The 21,865-nt window shown below is 45.5% G+C and overlaps 1 protein-coding gene across 3 annotated transcripts in view; it reads left to right on the top strand.

The window, feature by feature from the left end:
- The window catches only part of B3GNTL1 (UDP-GlcNAc:betaGal beta-1,3-N-acetylglucosaminyltransferase like 1), a 248,182-nt gene that overhangs the window by 47,329 nt on the left and 178,988 nt on the right, over positions 1-21,865 (top strand). For all 3 annotated transcript variants that reach the window (XM_066585849.1, XM_066585850.1, XM_066585851.1), the window contains one exon: positions 8,078-8,142. In XM_066585849.1, the coding sequence (XP_066441946.1) occupies positions 8,078-8,142 (65 nt within the window). The remainder of the gene's footprint in view (positions 1-8,077; positions 8,143-21,865) is intronic.

The following is a 21,865-nucleotide window of genomic DNA, read 5'->3' on the forward strand; positions in this document are numbered from 1 at the left end:
TATATTAATGACTTATGCCCCTTTTGCACGAGACAATTTATCATGTTTCTTTCTGTTGCTCTGTAGTTTTATTACTGCCGTTGTCAATGGGAACGACCAAATATAATAGAAGTGTGTAATTCTCTTACTATGTAGTTCTGTGATAGAAGTGTAAGTTCAGCTGAGCCATCAAGTGATACTTTCCATATTGGTCATCATCCTTCATGGGTGTGTATATATATATATATATATATAAGATCTGGAGATTTCTTCTTTCACCCTCCACCCACACGTGACATTAGCTTCCACTTCCCCTGCTGCTAATAACCGTGAGCGCACGCCGTATCAGTCCATCTCGCAGACCATTATCTTTATATGGTTGCTCCCCCCTCCCAGCACAACCAGCCATCACTGTGACAACCTTCTGCTTATCCTGTGACCTGATCTGAAACTTTAGACCTACAACTTTTTTTTGTTAATCATGTGCATATCACAAGCAAGAAGAAAATGTCTTCTAGAAGTGTAATTTGCTGAAGATGTGATTAACCCTTTCAGCAGGATCATCTCCTTGTTACACAGAAATCGATCTATTTGGGAGATGTTGGTTCTTGTCACCTAGTTATTATCTAATGCGTTCCCCCTCACAGGAAGCCTGCGCCCCTCCTGGCTTATGCAGATGAAGCCTAGGCTTCTTTTACACGGAGCGACAAATCATTCGCGTGAGTTCATACAGGCAGATAAGTTGTGCACAATTTCGTTCAGTCGTTCACATACAACGGGGAGCGAACGATGATTTTTATGAAATGAACAACGAATGAGAAGCGAACAAAATCTCCTTCATCAGCCAATCGTTGGCCGTGTTTACACCGAACGATAATTACACAAATTCGCACGATCCAACGATTTTTTGGAATGGTAATCGTTCCGTGTAATAGGGGCCTGAATCCTCAAACTTCTAATATACTTTTTTGATTCCTCATCATAAGATCTGTTTGCTGTCAGTGAACGATAACACTTTTTTTTATACCCCAGTGGCTGTCGGACTGTAAGGGTTGCTTTACACAGAGCAAATATCGTCCGACTAATCGGTCAGTCGAGCAAATGTAAGCGATAGTTGTTCCGTGTAAACGCGCCCACCACCCGCTTGACAAGTGAGAATTTGTTCACTAGTTGCATGGTCTCAGCTCACCTAAAAATAGTCGCCGAAATCCACCTAAAAATAGGGGGTTTTAATCATCGCCAGGTGTAAACAGGTAATGGTTGGCCTCCCAACGAGTAGCTGATGAGCTTTAGCGGGAGGTGTGCACCGCAGCAACCGCCAACATGAAAAACAGTCTGAAAACACAATTGTTTGTACACGAACAACTCAGTGCAGCGACTACTTAGTACGCAGCGCTATCTTCCCGCAAAATAAAAGCCTGTTGGAACGGAAGCAAACTAAGAACTTACTTTGCTTTCCGTTTTTTTTAAAAAGTTGTTGGGGAAAAAGCAGAAGCGTTCATTTCCGTTTCAATTCGGCTTCTCTGCTCCAAATACAGAGGAGAGATGGACTTGCGACTGAAAGTCATAACGGAGGTGTGAATGCAGCTCAGGGCTCGGTCAGACCAGCCATTTATGTATTTTTTGTGCGCCTCGTCTATTAGAACCATTGGTTTCCTATGAAGGGCTCACCTGTCCATTTGTAGAGGTGCAAAATACCCCTAAATTTATTTATTTATTTTTTTTAACAGCTAGGGGGGATTTTCGGCTTAGAGCTTATATTTCACCCAGGGTGCGGATCTTCACTCTGCTTTGGATTTGGAAGTGTTGCACAATTTTCCGCTGTGGACATTCCGCAGCATTTCCGCCCCGTGTGAACATAGCCTTAAAGATCAGTTCCAGGATCCTTTCCCATCGATCGCTGCACTCATAGTACCATTTTCTTGACATGATTTTTTTTCATGCTCTCCTGCTATTCCATACACTTCATCAGCACTCCCCATTCCTGAATAGAATGCCAAAACTGCAGTAGAGACCGCCACACAGCAGCACTCGAGGACAAGAATACATATAAATCTACATGATGCGGTGGTCAGTAGATTCAGGGGCACTCTGATGGACTCCATTGGCATTGTTACCGATGCAGTGCACCAAACACAACTTTGAAGACTTTTGTGGTTTAGTGGTCTTTCTCATATCCGCTCCTTTTATAGCATCTTTTTATCTCTTTGATCATTTTGTCTTTGCTCTTTTTGCTGCTCACCATAAATATACATCCCCAGAAGAATGTACAGATCTGATAGACGTCCCTTCATTCCCCAAAGTAGCGGGGATTTACTTTCTAGAAACAATTTATTTTATTTTGTCACTGAAGGAAATGAAGCGGGGGAGGGGGTTGTAGATCCAGTCCATGGGAAACTCATGGTGAACTATTGAACACTGTTATATTTGGGTGATTCCGGCTGCAGCGAACACTCCGGGCGTCCGGCTTCCCACTGCCGATGCCCTCAGGTGTAAGCTCCGGCTTACCCAAAAATAGCCCATTTATTACAGTCCTCTCGGAGCTGACCCTCACTAACGTAATGCAGTCCAGATGGAGTGATGTCATCAGCGCCGGCCGTGCTCAGAGCGGGGGACAGCATTGATTTATTGGTGCGTTTTCACTAACATTTCAAGCAATGAAAGCTCATTATGAGTCAATGTTATCATTGCTTTAAGGCAGAGAGTCTATAAGTGATCCAACAAGGTCAGAGATATTGGAAGGGAATTTACACCTTTTTTTAACCTAAAAAGCCTTTTACACGGGCCGATCATCATCATTCCGATTGCCGCAATCCAGTGAGAAACTGATCGATTTTTGTGTCTACGAAAAGTTTAGTTGCTCCTGTTAGCTTATTGTAAAAAATAACGGAAAATAACATTCATTTCGAAAAAAGTTTGTTTTTGTGGTCAGGACATTAAAAATATATGATTTTGAATTTACTTTAGTTTCTGCATCCAGAAAACTGAACGAGGAATCGGCCGTATAAACAGGCAGTAATTTGCTTCTGAACAACTGTCTGTTTACTGTGAATGGCAGCGGCGGGCTGGACCGATCCCCACCGCGCTCCGCCTCCATTTACTGAGCAGTGCCCGTTCCTGTCTAACATTACAAGAACGACTATCGCTGGGACAAACTGTGCTTTGTTGTACAGGAAGGATCATCGCTAATGAATGGAGCTGGAGCCGGCCGGGATTCATAGTAAATAGGCATTAGTTCATGGATGAGCAGCTGCCTGTTTACACGGGCCAATCCGTCATTAAAGTGGTTGTCCCGCGAAAGCAAGTGGGGTTCAGCACTTCTGTATGGCCGTATTAATGCACTTTGTAATATACATCGTGCATTAATTATGAGCCATACAGAAGTTATTCACTTACCTGTTCCGTTGCTAGCGTCCTCGTCTCCATGGTGCCGTCTAATTTCAGCGTCTAATCGCCCGATTAGACGCGCTTGCGCAGTCCGGTCTTCTCCCTTCTGAATGGGGCCGCTCGTGCCGGAGAGCTGCTCCTCGTAGCTCCGCCCCATCACGTGTGCCGATTCCAGCCAATCAGGAGGCTGGAATTGGCAATGGAACGCACAGAGCCCACGGTGCACCATGGGAGAAGACCTGCAGTCCACCGTGGGTGAAGATCCCGGCGGCCATCTTCGCAAGGTAAGTAAGAAGTCCCCGGAGCGCGGGGATTCGGGTAAGTACTATCCGGTTTTTTTTTTAAACCCCTGCATCGGGTTTGTCTCGCGCCGAACGGGGGGGGCTATTGAAAAAAAAACAACCCGTTTTGGCGCGGGACAACCCCTTTAAGCGTTATGCATGCAGGAACTGAAAGACAAACGAGAGGCAAACAAATTCTCGTTTTTTGTTCAGCCGCAACGTGCATTTACACTGAGCGATTTCTCGGTCCGTGTAAAAGAGCCCTTAGAAATATGCCTTACAGCATCCTCATGGGCCATAGACACAATGGGTAGGAGGGGAAACATTGAGTGCTATGGGAGGCTGTTGTAGGTGTGACCTGTGTAGATTGCATTGTGCAGGGAGGGGAGATAGATGTGATTTGTGGATCCTGTTCTCTCCATAGAGGCGTCACCTTTCATTGTAATCCTGCTTGTGATGAAATGACTGCTGAAAAGTTTTCTCTACAGAACAGGACTTTTATTAGGCTCAGTGTGAAAACGTCAAGATATTAGGATTTTTTATGACATCAAAAATGTAAAAAAAGCAGAAAACCTAAGAAATATTTGGAAATGTGCTTAACATGAAAGCTTGATTTATACAATAGGTGATTTTTCTGATGACACATCCCTTTATAGCTGTATTTACAATGTTCAGGCATTCCCTCCTGGTGCGGTGTCTGCATAGAGCTGGCTCTGGGCAGTTATCACTTACATGGAGGTGTGCACTCCAATCTCCAAGCATATTAGTGATTCTTTGTAATTATAGTGTTTTTACTCCAAAAACTGTAGCTCAAATGGCCGAGGAATAAGTCAAAACACTTATTCAGAGCTGTACCAAAGTGTATGACTTCCTTAATAGGTAGTCAGAGGTACAAGACTAGGGGCCTCATAACACATCTCAACATAGGAGTACAAGAAGGTGTCTGATGGCTCCAACTAGAAGAAAAAAAAAGGTTATTTCTTCATTTTTCTTTTTATCTATATAATCTCCCTCGGGTGATTAAGGATGAAAGGAGGCCATTCAAATCCAAAAGGGGGTATATCCCCACTTTCAAAAGAAACCATGATTTTGGGATGACCTAATTCACCAATTGTCCTAAATGAAGTAGTTAGTGAGATCTACTACTTATCCCTTAAAATACACTGGTTCTAAATTTCTAATTCCTCATATACCGGTTGAACACGTTTCAGCTGTCATAGCAGAGCTTCCTCAGGAACCATAACGAATGAGCTTGATAGATTTTTTGAAATAAAACCCTTTTTGAAATTTTTTACAAAGGTAGGGGTTCCCCAAGAACAATTAGTATTGCTGAACTGGTGTGGAGGTATAGCACAATAAACCTTGCTTAGGTAATGATTCTGTCTAACTGATAAGGTAGCGAAGCCTAGAATAAAACGCCCTTTTTAGACCCAACGATTCTCGCTCAAAAATCGCTCAAAGCCATCTTTTGAGCGAGAATCATTGGGTCTAAATGCACGGACACCATGCAGTTTTCGTGCACGAGTCATTCATCGTTCTATTCTAGTTTTCTTGAAATGAGTGATGAACTCTTATCAGCGGTGAAGGCTGTTATCACAGTCGGCAGTGCTGATAAGATTCTTCGAGCTCGCGTCCCGCTGGTAGTTCGCAGCGGGAAGCGAGTTGTAATCGTGGGGAACAACACAGCTGTTTGCTTATGCAAAACAGCTGTATTGTTCGCCAAGTTATAACGGCGGTGTCCCACTCCACCTGCATAGCTCTTTAGTAGCTACTTAGTGGCTATAAAGTATGCAAAGGTGATCGCTCAAAACTGTCACGCAAACTGTCGTTTGAGCGCCTTTTGAGCGATGATCTGTCAGTGTAAATGGGGTCTAAATCCCCCTTGTACCAAAATAAAATAAAAAATTCTGCAGCGTCACCAGCCTTAAAGGTAAGACGAGGTGCAAATCTATGGCTCGGCCGCAAATATCTACCACCGAATTTGAAGTGGAATCCATACAAAATAATCTGATGCAGATTCTGCTGTCTGAACATATCCTTAGTGAATGCGTCTTTCCACAAGCTTGCTGTTTTATATCACAAGCAAGAGGGTTGTTAATTTGGGTGAAGCAGGCACAGAGAGTAACTAGGCTCACTGATGGACCTGCCCTATAAACCAGCTTTTGTATGACATATGGCACTTTCTTCATGTTCAGATCGTTATTGGTTGCCGCTCTGAACATTTCCGGTATGTTCACACGTAGCAGAATATTCAGCAGCAAAATCCGCAGCATCTCCACTGCGTGAACGTACCCTCAGGCGCCATGACGTGCTAACATATAACTTTTTTTTCTCTTTGTTTTCCTTTTGGTTGTCATGGAGATGAATAAACGCCAAATATTTCTTGCTTTGCAGCACTGTACAGTATAAGAGCAATTAACCTTTAGTAATAAATGGGTAGGGATCCGTTGTGCCCCTTCTCACTCCACTGATACACCCTCCTGGGAACCACTCTTTCCATAGAGTAGTTTCTAAGAGCTACGGGGGCAATGGGCTATCTTTGTTAAATATTGACATGTAATAGAAGTTCTGCGCTGGCAGATAAGACGCTTGTTCCATGTAAACCGTGCCTCCTCTTTATCCGCTGTCATGACCTGAGATCCTGCTGTGGGTTCCGTATATTCAGGATCTCGCTTTTTCCCATGCATCTGTGGCATCATTAGGTTAGCACGCATGTCCGATGGGAGCTGGATGTGTTACTATATATACTATATATCGCGGCTAGATTGATAGTTTGTTACATTTTATCTGAACTGATACATTGTATCGGTTTTGAGTCCCAGGGTTCTCATAGAGGATTGTCTATACTGGGAGCAATTGTAACAAGCTTTCAGCCATCAGAACGTGGCCTCATGTCCACAGGCAGATTTGATATGCGGAATCTGCAATTGGTGCCCGTGTGGAAGATCCTCAATTCAAGCCACCCATAGGAAAGCATGGAGCGTCTGCACGTGCTCCTTTTTACTGCAGATGGTCTCCATTGATCTCTACGGAAGCGAGTGATCCGCAATTGAATTGCAGATGCAATGCGGATTTGTAGGCAAATACGTCTCTGGTTGCTTGGAGAACAAGCATGGAGGTAGGAAAGAGGGGGAAGGCAGTCACTTTTGGCTTGCGATTTTATTTTATTTTTTCCAGTGCAGACGATCCGCAGTGCATCCACGTACATCTGCGCAGAAAGAAAATTGCATCCGCAATCGCCAGCAAGCATTTAGGCCTCATGGCCACGGGTGGGTCAGATTCCGTGCGGCAAATCCCACATGGAATCTGCCTGTGCCCGCAGTCAGTGAGCCCTGCATACCTGTATCTTGCCGGCTTCGGCGTCCGCTGAGACCTCGCTGCTTCCAGGTTCAATGTACTGTGCACCGTCTTCACAGCTCGCCGTCGGACATGCACAGTAGATGTCCTTTTTTTTAATCTCCTGCTTTCTTGCCGGATCCGCAGCCTGTTCGCAGTGTCAGCTGCGGGTGGGCCACGTATCAAATGGCTTCGATTGGCTTCAATGGAAGCCATCCATGCAGGAACCGCAGCAAAATGGAGCATGCTGCGATTTGTTTTCCAGACCAAAAGGTCCGTAAAACAAATCTGCATGCTATAATTAAGCTGCGGACAACCCATGCTTCCCTATGGGCGGCTTGATCTATGGATCATCCGTGCAGGTGACCCACAAATCAGATCCACCCATAGACATGAGTCCGAAAAAATAATTTCCGCACTGACTTGCAGGTCTTCTGCTACGGAAATCCGCGCGTGCCTAATGGGGCAGACACTAAGGCCTGAGGTCTACGGCATGCACAGATTTTTCATGCGGATATCCGCAGCGGATTCACTTCTGAGTCGTCGTTAAAAGGATTTTATATTGCTTGGCGGAGATCGCGGATCCTGTTAAAAAAAAAAAGGGGGATGATTTATCGTTTTGTTTAAACTGACTGCCTGAGCGAACTGTGACATTGTTACTCACTCGGGCAAACAATTATCGCTACGCGTAGAAGTACCATTAGAGAACACAGGAAAATGACTGATGATTAGAGATGAGCGAACGTGTTCGGCTCCGCCCCTTTTCGCCCGGACACCGAACTTCGCGAGGAATTCCGTGTTCGGGCGAAAAAAGTTCGGGGGTCGCCGTGGCAGCGCGGGGGGTTGCGGCGGGGAGTGGGGGGGAGAGGGAGAGAGAGAGGGCTCCCCCCTGTTCCCCGCTGCTGCCGCCCGCGCCGCCGCGCCTCTCCCCGCCCCCCGGCGCCCCCCGAATACTTACGCGCGAACACGGAAGTCCTCGGAAAAGCCGGTGTTCGGGTGCGTAAGTGTTCGTTAAGAACACGTTCGCTCATCTCTACTGATGATGGTTCAGAGTTGCACTAAAGTGTCTGTTTTTTTTTGTTTCTTTCTTTCAGTTGGCTATGCAAAGAATCACGCCGTCCGGCAGAGCTCTGGGCGTTACTTGTGTTTTTTGGATTCGGTGAGTACATACCTGTCCTTGTATCTCATGTGTATGTTTTGCTGGTAAGAGTTCATAGCCATAGGTTCACTTTTGAGAATGTTTTTCTTTTCAGCCTCTATTTCTCACACACAGCCGTCTGCTTTCTTTTTAATTGACTCCTAGAGCTTCACCTTTTTAAGGCCTTGTGCCCACGGCCGTGACGGACTCCGCCAGCGGAATATCGCACCGGAGTCCGTCACGGCGCCCCCCCAAAGATCCCATACTCACCTCTCCAGTTCCGCAGCTTGAATCCCGTCCGGCAAACCCGCACGCATGGGCAGTACAGCGGATGACGTGTCAGCAGTGAGGAATGATGGTGTTGGCGGTGATGCGTAATCACGCGATACTTCCGATGTGCTCACAGCGGAAGTATTGCGTGACGGTCAGCTTCCATTGACTACAATGGAAGTCGGCTGCGTGTTCTTTCACGCTGCGGAATTCCGCGGTAGAATTCTGCAGCGTGCACATTGAGCTGTTAGGTTCAGTAGAACCGAATAGCTGCGGCATAACGCCGCAGATTTCCGCCGCGTTTCACACAGCAGAAATCTGTCCGAGGGCATTAGCCCTAAGGGCGTTGGGTCCTATTTACTGTTCAACATACAACGGTTTTCTGGCATAAATGACACCAGAAAACTGTCTTACATGTGTGCGCCACAATTATCATGTGTTTTTTGACACTTTCGGACCGTTTTTTTTGACTTGTCAGAAAAGGGATGTAGTCTAAATTGCACCAAGTTGCCATGAATTGTGCCAAAGATTTTCTTGGAATTTTTGGCATAAACTAAATAACAGGCGGTCTAAACTTAGATTAGACAGTCTTAAAATGTGACGGATTTATCATTGAGTGAAACTGTCTATTCTAATTTTGCTCTCTCTAACTTTTAGACAGAGTTAATAAATAAGCCCCGGTGTGTCTTTAGAAAATAACCTACTGTGTAAATGGTCAACGAGCTTTCAGAAAACTATCTTTGAAGACTTGTGTTAATACGATAGCCAATGTACTAACTAGCAAAAGCATAAATAACTTTAGCTAAATTTTACATTTTTGTGCTGAAAAACGTCTCCTAAGTACATACCACTGGGGTCTCACTTTACTTCTAATTTGCTGTCCACCATTTGTTATCAAGTGAGGTCCCTCACTAGTATCAGAGATAAGAGTGATCACAGGAGATAGGGGGAAGTGTTGTCTCATGCTGCCCCAAGACATCTATGGAGCAGCGTCAGAATATTAGGAGGGGGTTTGCTTGGCTACACGGGGCTCCCTTAACTACTGCACTGTCTTTAAGCATTGCGCACCATTTCTCAGCTGCACTGGTCTCAAGCAGCGAGCAACTGCCATCCCACCAATCAAGATGCGGCACCTGACACCTCTGTACGGATCGGCTCTTGCCTGAGGCGGAGTGCACTCATCCTGAGGTTCCACCTGGTGGTCGCTGCTGCTGATGAGTCCGATCGCTTGAGTCCTCAGGCAAGTTGAATGCTATTCCCCTCGCCACCTCAGGACTGGACAGGAAACGGGGAGGAGAGTTACTCCTGCAGACAGATATTGCTGCAGGCCGCATGCAGCAGCTTCTTAAAGTATACCTAACCTTTAAGTCCACTTATGCTCATTTAACAGCTTGTTTGTGTCTCATCAATTTTGTAATATTTGTTTTTCTTTTGTTTTGCCACTGTATATCAAGCCTGAAGTGCAGCCCCTCTGCTATCCACTGCTTGTCTTTAGGCAATTAGCTTCCCTAACAACTGGGATGTTAGGACGTTTTCTTAGCAGTGGGGATGGGGCCATCTTCTCAGGCTCAGCTCCTTGCAGCCAGTCTGTACACAACTTCTGCCCCTCCTGATCTTATATTCACCTAACCTGCTATGTGCACTTATCGTTATGTTGTAGGCATCATATATCTCTCCTGTTTTCTGTAGCCAACGCAGCATAATTCTTACTGGATTGATCTTTATTAGCTGCTTTACTAGGTCTTGTGTATTTGCACGGTCACACCATGCATAGAGATCTGTATATATTTGCTGTGACCATGCAAACACACAAGAGCTAATAAAGATTACTAAGATAAGTGGAGCTCAGAGAAGTAACCCTCTGTCCGCGCATGTGTCACCAATACCTAGTGCCTGTCTGTACACATATATACTAACCTGAGGATGGCTCACGACTGTCTTAGGGTGACTCCACATGGGACAACTATCAGCTGAAAATGAGCGACTTTCAGTGATAATTGTCTTGTGTAAATGCGGGACCAGAAAGGGTACTTAGCGAGAAATAGCTTGCTGGTCGCTTTGTTTCAGATCACTGAAGCGATGCAACTAGTGAGCGACTCTCACTTATTATAAACAGGTAGTCATTCACCTCTAAATCACTGCCTGTTCACAGTCAATGCAGGCGACCGGCTGGGAGAGATCTCCGGCTCTCTGCCTACATTCACGGAACGACTGTCGCTCCTGTGTGAAAGCTGAAGAGTAAGGAGTCATTGGGATGACCGTCGGGTGCTCATACGCCCAACAATCATCCTGTGTAAATCCACTTTATGCCTCCTGTCCACGGGCGATATGTCACTGCGTTATCCGCGGCGATAATCAGGCCGCAGGTAACGCAGTGAATGATTCCCATAGACCTAATTATGGAAAGCGCAGCCCAACATCCAAGAGCGGAGAATCATAGCAATTCTCCGTTCGCCGGATTCAAATCGGGGCATGCTTCGATTTGCCGTGATTCTTCGTGGTGAGCCTATTATATAGGCTAATCACGGAAACCTGTCCGTTCTCCCCCGCAGCGGATATCGCTAGCGATATTCCGTCACGGCCGTGGACAGGCAGCGTAAAAGGCCTTTTCAGTCAGCTCAAAAAACTCGTTAGCCGCTGGCTTGTCGTTCCGTGTGAATGCTTCAAGCTCAGCGCTTGCCATAGGAGGTGAAGCACTGAGCGAGAAGCCAGCGGGACGCCAGCAGGACTTTCAGTTTGAATGCTCCACACGAGCGCTGACGGCCTTAGCGGTGACGTCAGCACTCATGCAGTCATCCAAACGACTGTCCAGTTTACAAACTTCTCCTTCTGCAGACAAAGCATCTCATTTGTCTAGATACTTCTGTATACGCAGTGTGTATCTCTCTTGTGTGTATGCTTATATATCTCTCGTGTATATCTTTCTCTCTTGATTTTATCTATTGGCAGTCCTAGCCGTTCTCCCCTGTTCTAAGTTGTCGAGTAGCTTCAACTTCGCCTGCCCATTGTGAATCTGGGATACTCCGCTGTCACCTGTCCCCATGGGAAAGCTGGGGTCAAAATGTGTTATTTCAGGGGAAGTTGTCAAATACTTCAGCAAGTGTCTAGAAGTGACAGTTTAATCACACACTGACGGCGGCGGGGCTGTGTACACACACGTCTTCTGTGTTTAGACAGTTCCCAGTTTTCAACAGAAGTCCTTGTCTCTTGTGCTAGGGCCAGAAAAAGTATGTAATCATGAGCAGCCTATGTGACAGCTAAGGGAATGTGCCTCCATCAACCTGAGGAATAGGGATCAGCAGGGAACATATGATGTGTCTGCCAGATTATATTATTCCATTTTCCTTATTTGCATAAATTACCCAGAGGAGCTTGCATGGCCTTATAAGTTTCCTCACTCACTTTCTAGGGGTCTCCACACCCCTTTTGGGTGCTTTCTTTGGGGAGAGACTATGCCCCTCCCAACCCATTCACCTTCTAGGTGTCTCCACGCACCTTCTGGGTGCTTTCCTTAAGGAGACACGACACCCCTCCTGACCCATGCCAGATTATACGTATGCAGGCTAATCTGTTGGCCAGAGTGGAAGCTTGTGATGGCGCACAATACTGCCACAGTAATGTCCCATCAACTGCCTGACCATCATATTACACAGTTCAAATCTGTTATATTTCACTTCTGAGTGCTCTTCTCCTGGATATTAACCCTCTCCAATCCACTGTCTGCCGTCTGAAGACATTATGATTTAAGGCTGTGCAGCTCTGATGTTGGAAGACATCCGTCGGGGTTCTCTTACTGTATATTGCCAGCCTCTATGCTGTCGGAATCTATCCAGCGTGTCACCTCATGCAGCACTGGCTTTAGCCAGCATATATTGCTATTGTATAACAGCAAAAAAAGAGTAGGCCCCCTAGGAAAACCAGGATACAAATTGGATTGGAAAGGGTTAAAGAGATCTGCAGGGTGTCTTATACAGCAGTGCTAACGAATGATGTGCCACGTGCAAACTGGTGTGACTACATATACACATACAGTGCAATTCATTGGCTATAACCCATTACGGAAGGTGATGTTTCCAGACACTTCCTATTGTTGAAGAGTAGTCACTGCATATTCTAGGTATATAGTTCCAGGTTCTTGTTCTCGCATCCGGCACCTCCTATATCTTAGCTTCAATGGGTTATTGTTTGGTGTAAATGAAGTTTGAAACGGACATCCCAACATAAGAACTTATCCTTTATCCACAGGATCAGTAGTAGCCTGATCATCTATCACAAGAATGGGGGACCCTTGTTCCCTGTATATGAATGGAGTGGTGGCTGAGCATGTACACTGCCACTCCATTTATCTTTATAGGACTACTGGAGACTGCCAAGTGCTATACCTGGCTAATTCTGGCAGACCTGTAGAGATGAATTGAGCGGCAGCATGCATGCTTGGGAACTACTCCATTCGTATAGAGAGACATGGGTCCCAGAGGTTGGACCCCCATTGATTAGACACTTAGAATTATAGAATGGTAGAGTTGGAAGGGACCTCAAGGGTCATCGGGTGCATCCCCCTGCTCAGTGCTGGATACACTAAATAATCCCAGGCAGACGTCTGTCCAGCCTTTGTTTGAAGAATTCCATTGAAGGAGATCTCACCAACTCCCGTGGCAACCTGCTCCACTCATTCATCACCCTCACTGTCTAATATCTAATCTGTGTCTTCTCCCTTTCAGTTTCATCTCATTGCTTCTAGTCTGATCCCTCTGCACTGTGACAGCCCTTCACCTGTGTATAGACTGCTATTAAGCCTCTGCTCAGCCTTATTTTTTGCAAGCTAAACATTCCCAGATCCTTTAACCGTTCCTCATAGGACATGATTTGCAGACCGCTCACCATCTTGGTAACTCTTCTCTGAACTTGCTCTAGTTTGTCGATGTCTTTTTTAAATTGGGGTACCCAGAACTGGACACAGTATTCCAGATGGGGTCTGATTAAGGAAGAGTAGAGGGGGATAATTACCTCATGTGATCTAGCCTCTATGCTTCTCTTAATACATCCCAGAATTGTTTGTCTTTTTGGCTGCTGCTTCACATTGTTGACTCATGTTCAGTCTATGATCTATTAGTATACCCAAGTCTTTTTCACATGTGCTGCTTAGCCCAATTCCTTCCATTCTGTATGTGCTTTCTTCATTTTTCTTGCCCAGATGTAGGACTTTGCATTTCTCCTTGTTAAATACCATTCTGTTAGTTGCTGCCCACTGTTCAAGCTTTTCTAGATCTTTTTGAATCCTCTCTCTCCTCTCCGGTGTTAGCTATCCCTCCTAGCTTTGTGTCGTCGGCAAATTTGATCAGTTTCCCATCAATTCCCTTCTCCAGATCATTTATAATAGAGCAGAGCCTTGTGGTACTCTACTTAACACATTCTTCCACTTGGATGTGCAGCCATTTATGTTCAAAAATATTTTATTGAACTTTCATATTAAATTACATTTAACATTTGAAAATAGGACAAGTGCCCGAGGAGTCCCTTTTTTTGAGCTGAGAGACTGGGCCCAGGGTAATAGATAAGAGCGCCAACTCTGGCGTGAACTGCAGTGAGGAAGCACAAATGGTTTGGTATAGTTGGGATACGTCTTGCCACAAGGGGGCGATGAGGGGGGAGTCCCCCCATTTGTGCAGCATGGAGCCCCTGTCTGCCATACACCTCCAGCAGTGATCAGAAACAGAGGGGTATATTTTAAGTAATTTGACCGGGGTTATATACCACTGAGAAATTATTTTAAAGTTGAGCTCCTGTAATCCAAGTGATAGACTCTTTTATGTGGGTGTAAGATTTAGACCAGAGCTCTCCGGGAACGGGTCTCCCCAAGGCCTCCTCCCATCTCCCAGCCGGGGTACATCAGTGTTATCCTGAGTGCAGGCGCATCCTTCGCCGTGCATAAACATAAGATAGTGTGAGGTTTACTACCATCAGAGTATGGGGCAAGTGTAGATATATAGCTGTGTAGTGAGAAGTACAATAGCCAAGATCCCCTTGGCAACCATGTCCACCATTTACGTCTATTAGGGTTCTCACTCCGCTTGCCGCTGTGACGTCTTGCACACAAGGAAACCGGATGCCATTTATAAATCATGTTATTTGTATAGCGCCATCTTATTCTGCAACGCTTTCAGTTATTTATTACCCCTCAGCAAGCTGGGTACTCATTTTACTGACCTCAGAAGGATAGAGGGCTGAGTCAACCTTGCCATGCGGGGATTGAACTCGCAACCTTCAGGTCGTGAGTGAGAGCTGCCCTAACACTCTGCGGCACATGAGCCATTTATGGCCACTCTTTGAGTGCGATCGCTCAGCCAGTTGTGAATCCACCTAACCGTTGCCCTTGTCAATCCCATGTTTGGTCATTTTTTCAATAAGGATGATATTTATCCCTCTAGATGCCCCCTTAACCCCGGCTGGTGCATGACGCTCCAATCTGTTAGGGAGTCCTAGAAGTAAGGGAGATGGCACGACACCTCTGCAGCGCCCTTCGGCTGCTGCGGCCCCACAACACATCTCATTACAGCCCTGGTTTTATTTCCCATCTTTGCCCCTTTCCAAGTCAAACAGAGCGCGGTCCGCCTGAGCACTTTTGCGCTGCAGACTGGCACTCCGCTGATGGTGTGAATGGCCTGGAAGCTGTTTTGTTTGGCAGCAGCTGCGCTCTTCACTGCAGCTTATTAATTTAAACGTTTTTCACAGATAAAAAGTCATTTGTGCTGTCCGTGCTTGTGAAAGAGAAGATTCTCACCCTCCTCATCATCGCCTGGTAGCACAGGAGGAACGACACTGCTGTCCCAGCTGCCAGCGCCCCGGGCCAGAGAGATGAAGTGAAATGCCGCATAACTGTTCACATCTTGGGCTTTATTATTTTCTTTCTGCTTCCCTAAAGCTGAAGTTTGTTTTCTCCTCGGCATACAGCGCACATTTGTTGTTGTTGGCTGGCGCACTCGCTTTCATGGTACCATTGCCCCACAGGCATTTTGCAAGCTTTTGAAATACTAGATCCTTGACTTCTGTTTCATCTGAAAAGGTAGAGGAACCTAGATCCTGGCTCCAACCGCGCCGCCCTTAATTAAAAGAGTGTGTGCATGTAAAAACTTATATATACCCTCTTTTCTACATATATATAGTCTTTTAAATATATATAAAAGTCTGTGTGCATATGTATGTGTATGTATATATGTGTGTGTGTATGTATGTGTGTATGTATATGTTTGTATGTATATATGTGTGTGTGTGTGTATGTATACATACATACATACATACTCACTCACTCACTCACTCACTCACTCACTCACTCACACAGACTTTCACTGGTTGCCACATAGCTCTTCCTAGGTGTATGTTTCTACTTATGTAGTTACTGAATAAGTAGTGTGGCACTCAGGAGTCTGGGAAGGTTGTACGGTTGCACTATAGGAGGTGTGGTGGTAGTGATTTGGTTATGCCACCCAACTTTCCCAGGTGAACCTGACCTAAGGCCCATTTACACTGAACGAATGTCGGGCAGACAATGCCCGACACTCGTCCCTGTGTGTACTCGCTCCCATGCTGCTGCACAGGAGCGAGTATCGCTGGCTCGCTCAGCAAGGAGGCGGTGCAGCTGGAGGAGATTTCTCTCCTCGCTCTCCCCTGCCCTTCTCCATTCACTTAACACAGCAGTTGTTCTCACATGGACGGGTTGGATTCCACATGCGGGAGCCCTGATCGTGGCTGTTGACCCTACGTATCTGTCTTTTTTCTTCTTCTTCTATATTGCTCATGACTGCGGACGCTCGCCTTCGGTTATATGCAGTACAGATTTTTTTTCAAATCTCTATATTTTCCGCTCCGTTGCAAGACGGTGCCATGGGTACCTGCAATCTATCCGCAATGTCAATTGTGGAAGGGCTGCGGATCACCTGCGGCAGGGTTTCCATTTTCCTGCTCTGTTCGGAGAGCAGGAAAGGGAAAGTCCCTGGCCAAATATGTCCGCCTTATGATGGAACCAAACAGCACCGAATGGACCCCGTTGACCATAATGGGGTCCGTTCAGTTTCCGCTCAGCTTTACGGCATTTTAATGGCAGGGAAAGCATGTTTTTCTTCCAGTATTCTGTGCCGGATCTGGGACGGGACCTCCGACTGGAGTTTCCAATGCAGGTGTGAAAGCGACCTAATGAAACAATGCACCAAATCTGCACCATTTGGCAGCCTTGTGTTTCAAGGATGGGATTCCACATCATAAATAGACATGCTGCGGATTTAGAGTCTGCAATGTTTTTCAAAAACACTGCGAATTCATTGTGGAAATTTTCCACACCGTGTGAAGGAGACTTTTAAAATCCTCTCTATAAGGCTTGTGCTGTAAATTCCGCAGCATTTCTGCCATGTGTGAAGATGGCCTTAGGGGCAGGCGGTCTCTACGTGCTGATGGCTACCAGTCCCCCTTCTGTCTCCAATGAATCTACACCGTCTCAGATGATGGCATTCTGGTGCCCTTGCTCCTGCCCTCCTCTGTTACCCATTACTTGGTACGCAACAGGAACGCTATCTTTTCTGCTTAGGGAGAGCACCTAGAGGGTAAGTGGGGAGACTTATAAGGCCATTCATGCTCGTCTGGGTAATATGCAAATAAGGGAGATAGAATAATACCTCTGCAGCGCCACCTATTGGAAGGCAGCATTCCTGCAAGTCAATGTTAGACTCTTTATATAAGCCTTGTAACAATGAGTGGGAATTGAAAACCAAGCCAGAATTCATACACAGACAGTTGTTTCGGTGTGTTTGCCACTCATCAGTGTGCAACATCATGCCCTAGTCTATGAGTGAAGGATCACCTTCAGTATCTTCCACCAAGCTGCGGAATTCAGTACATGATTGTAAGACACGACAAGAAGACTAAAGTTCTTGCTCAGGATCAAGTGTGAATTGGTGCAAAAAAAAAAAAAAAGTGTTCCAAGAGAACAATTTCCAGCATTCTTCCAGGCGATTCTGCAGAAATGCTCAGGTACTTGGCTAATTTTTTTGAAACTTTTTATTTAGTTACAATTGTTTTCTTCTGCATCCAGGTCTAAATGTGACATTCAGATTTATGCCACCGTCTGTTTACCAGAAAACAATTGGGGACACACAAAGACTTTTAAGATAGTCTCTGGAGTAAAAAAAAATTGCAAACTTTTCTTCAAAAGGGGGCGTGGCTAGAAAGATTTATGTATAATTTACGCCAAAAAACTGGCAAAGTTATGCCAGAAATGTGCGCCAAGTCGGACCTGGTGTACATTTCTCTGTAGGTGCACGGAGATGCGCCTAATACATGCGCTGAGGGAAATTATACTAAAACTGACGTTTGGAAGGCCGGGTTTAGTAAATTTCTCCCTGTGTATTATGGAAGCTGAATCAGAGTTGCAGTTGGACATATAATTGTCAGCAGGGTGGAGCTAAACCGCTCTTTGCTGCTAAGAGCAATCTGCAGCCTTTTTAGATTTGCTCCTAGATGTGATTGTAGGTCATGATAAATTGGTCAAAATCAGTGCAAGATGAAGAAGAAAAGAATTTACAAAAATACAAAACTTTTTTATGCAAAAAACGAACTTTTGCAAGGTTTGGAAGCTTTATTAAGCGAGTCATCCTCTTCACCATGGGAATTGCTATGGGCCCTTGTCAAGTCAGAGGATACATTTGTTGTGAGATTCCCCATTACTATGGCAGCGGCTGTATGCGTCCGGTTCGGTGTCACATGTCAGTGTCAACACTACCAGCCCTTTAAATAGTTTACAACTGTGAAATTGTTGGACTCGTGTCCAGGGATCTGCAGGAAGTTTTCATTAGTTTTTTGTGTGTGTGTTTGGCAGCTGACAACGGAATATTACTTTATTGTTTTTTTTTATTGTTTTGTTTTGTTGCTCTGTTGCAATCAGATGGTTGTGTCCAAGAACTTTCAGCGGGTAGATAGTAATTATATTGAGACCGACCTAGGAGGACAATGCGGAGCTGCTGGACTTGTTGAATGTTTGCCGTTGGGTATGTTGGAACGCATTGAAGCTGAAGTTTCAGAGTCAATGTGATTCTTTGGGAGCTGCTTTCGTGTATATATATATATATATATCTATATATATATAAAATAAATAAAATAAATATATATATATATATATAGCTGGACCCCCCAATCCCCCTCTATGCAAACCTCGGTGACATAGCTGTACGTCATGGAGCGTTAAGGGGTTAAAGGCTGTCAGAGAGGCACTGAAGAAAGAATAGAAGTGCAAACAGAAATCAATAGAATAGAATAGAATAAAGTAAGTAATTAGATAATTAAACTCATGAAATGAAAGTAGAAAGTGAAAACCCCTCTTCAGTCCAGTATGGCTCCTGCTGTTTAGTCTGAATATCCATTTAGCCTTTTCTCTCGTTAATTCGGAATCTAAGTTCCCACCTCGTGGTCCAAGTTTCACAGAGTCCCCAAACTTTTAAGGACTCAATGTTACCGCCATGCATGTTGATCATATGTCTAGCACCCGGAGTGTCAGCTTAGATATGCCTCGTCTTAATTCTTGTAGTTTTCCCCAAGTAAATCTTTGGACAAGGGCATTTTGCCACATATACAACCCCTTTACTCCTACAGTTAGTCTACGGTTTCATGTTATATGTCTTATCTACAGGGTTGGTAGATGTACCAGATTTCATAACATTTGGGCAAAGTGTGCAGTTACCGCAGGTCCGTGTGTGGGTTCATACTGTGATCAGACCCCGTTACATGTGGCGAGAAGTGACTTGGTACTGTCATATCTCGTAAATTGGGACCTCTTCTGTAAGAGACATGTTCTGTAATAACATGTTTTAAATGTGGATTGGTGAGGAGAATGGGCCAGTATTTTCTTAAGATGTTACATCTGTGTCAGCAGTAAGGGGTTTATCACGGTCCTCCGATTTCGCATTTCTATATGTCTTCTTGAGGATATTGGTGGGATATCCTCTTCTCCTAAATTTGACAAATAGCGAGTTACATCCCCCTTTAAACCACATATCATCAGAACAGTTCCTTCTAGTGTACAGATATTGCTCTATGGGTATACCCCTATGTAGGGAAAGAGGGTGATGACTGTTCCAGAGGAGGAAGTTATTAGTTGCTGTAGTTTTACGAAAAGTATACGTGATAATTCTACCACCTGGTTCAAGTGTGATTGTCAAATCAAGAAAATGTACAGCTGATTCATGAACCTTAAATGTGAATGTCATGCCTATGGAGTTGTGATTGAGTTGATCCATGAAGACATGGTAATTGGTGATATCCCCATCCCAAATGATGAGGATGTCATGAATTCTTTTGATGGTATTTTTAGTGTCACGTAGATAAGATGGTAGAGAAGTGACAAATATTCTCAATACAGTATCAGTATAGGCACTAGCTCCTTGAGTCACATTATCATTACCCGATACAATAGGTCTGCTGGGAACAGGTATGGTCTTTTTGTGTAGTTTAGGAAGAGTATAGAAAGTTGCTATGGTAGGATTTGGGTTAAAATAAATTTAAACTCCCGGTCATCTCGGCCTCCGTGAGCCTGCGCCCGGTCATCTCGGCCTCCGTGAGCCTGAGCCCGGTCATCTCGGCCTCCGTGAGCCTGCGCCCGGTCATCTCGGCCTCCGTGAGCCTGCGCCCGGTCATCTCGGCCTCCGTGAGCCTGCGCCCGGTCATCTCGGCCTCCGTGAGCCTGCGCCTGGTCATCTCGGTCTCCGTGAGCCTGCGCCCGGTCATCTCGGCCTCCGTGAGCCTGCGCCCGGTCATCTCGGCCTCCGTGAGCCTGCGCCCGGTCATCTCGGCCTCCGTGAGCCTGAGCCCGGTCATCTCGGCCTCCGTGAGCCTGAGCCCGGTCATCTCGGCCTCCGTGAGCCTGAGCCCGGTCATCTCGGCCTCCGTGAGCCTGAGCCCGGTCATCTCGGCCTCCGTGAGCCTGAGCCCGGTCATCTCGGCCTCCGTGAGCCTGAGCCCGGTCATCTCGGCCTCCGTGAGCCTGAGCCCGGTCATCTCGGCCTCCGTGAGCCTGAGCCCGGTCATCTCGGCCTCCGTGAGCCTGAGCCCGGTCAATTTTCGAACCACGGAAGATGAAGTCGCACACGCATTCTACGGCCTCGTTGCCAATTTTGGATTTGCATTTGGCCATTTTTTTTTTAGAGTGTGCCAAGTTTCTTCTCGGTCGAATTTTCATGTTCTTATCCAAAGCAGGACGGGTGAAAGTGTCTGTTACTGAATTGTGCCAAAGAGGGGATACATTTAGATTTTAGACACAGATTCGTAAACGGGTCAGATCTATCACTGATGCCAAATTCGCTTTCTTTAAGCAGTTGCTCTAGGAACAGCAGGTTCATCTGTGGAAAAAGGAAGATCCTGGCCATTTCTTGTCATGGTGTGACATTTATGAAGGGCTAGTTTCCTAGAGAGCAACGTAGTATCCTTGACACAATCAAAATGTGAGAGAGATGTGTTGGTGAACGACAGACCCCTAGAACGTCGGGCGCAACTCGCAGTCGCCCGTGTAAGTACAGCCCAAGACAACTCACCTGACTGTTCCTGTAACTCCTGGCCGTAGAGCACTTCGAGGTATTCCCGCTGTGACCATAATGTGCAAATATGGGAATACTGATTTTAAATCATTAACATATCACATAAACGTAACACAGTCCGTGAAGTTTACTGATACTCTGTGTTAGGGATTGTTCACATGGGCGGTAGTGCATCTCAATCATGTAAATACGCGTGTTTGCGCAACCGAAAATCGCTTACCCCTGCATTTTTTGACTGCTCCGGCATATTTGGTGTTAAATTCCAAGATTTTCTGCGTATGTCGCCTGAGATGCCGAGACAGGGAACTAACGGCTGGGATCTAGTTTCTACAAAAAGGCACTGTGTAATGCCAATATACACAAACGCATCTCTCTATATGTCTATGGTCAGTGTGATAGTGACTGAAGACTGCAGCTGATGTACTACCGCTACGCTAGTAACGTTCGCTCTAAGATGACTTATACTAATTGAGTCCATATACGTGCCGCACCTGAGAGCCCAAATCCCTGAAGGAAGAAGCTGTTTCTTTACTTTACATGATCCAGCGCTGGTTTTCTTCAACACATGACCATTGTGCTGTGATTACACTCACTGCCACTATTCACTATTGCAATTTGTAACATCAAACAGGCGGAGAACAATGCTTTTCTTTTCTCCAGGTCAGTGAGCTGCCCCTCCCCCGATCCCTCTATATTATTTGGCTCCTGAAAGATCTGTAAACCACATTTCATTACTGGATGTTAGAAGAGTTTCATAAAAATCTGGCTGTTGCTTCTTATTAGTCGTACGTCTCAGTTCAAGCACAATGGAGCTGATGGTGGTAATGTTTTCTTTGGCGCTGTTGAAACTATTTTTATTTATCCAGTTGTTGGCATCAACACCTCTGTTTAAAAATGTCACA

Source organism: Eleutherodactylus coqui, chromosome 13 (genome assembly GCF_035609145.1).
Source record: "Eleutherodactylus coqui strain aEleCoq1 chromosome 13, aEleCoq1.hap1, whole genome shotgun sequence".
Classification (NCBI taxonomy): Eukaryota; Metazoa; Chordata; class Amphibia; order Anura; family Eleutherodactylidae; genus Eleutherodactylus; species Eleutherodactylus coqui.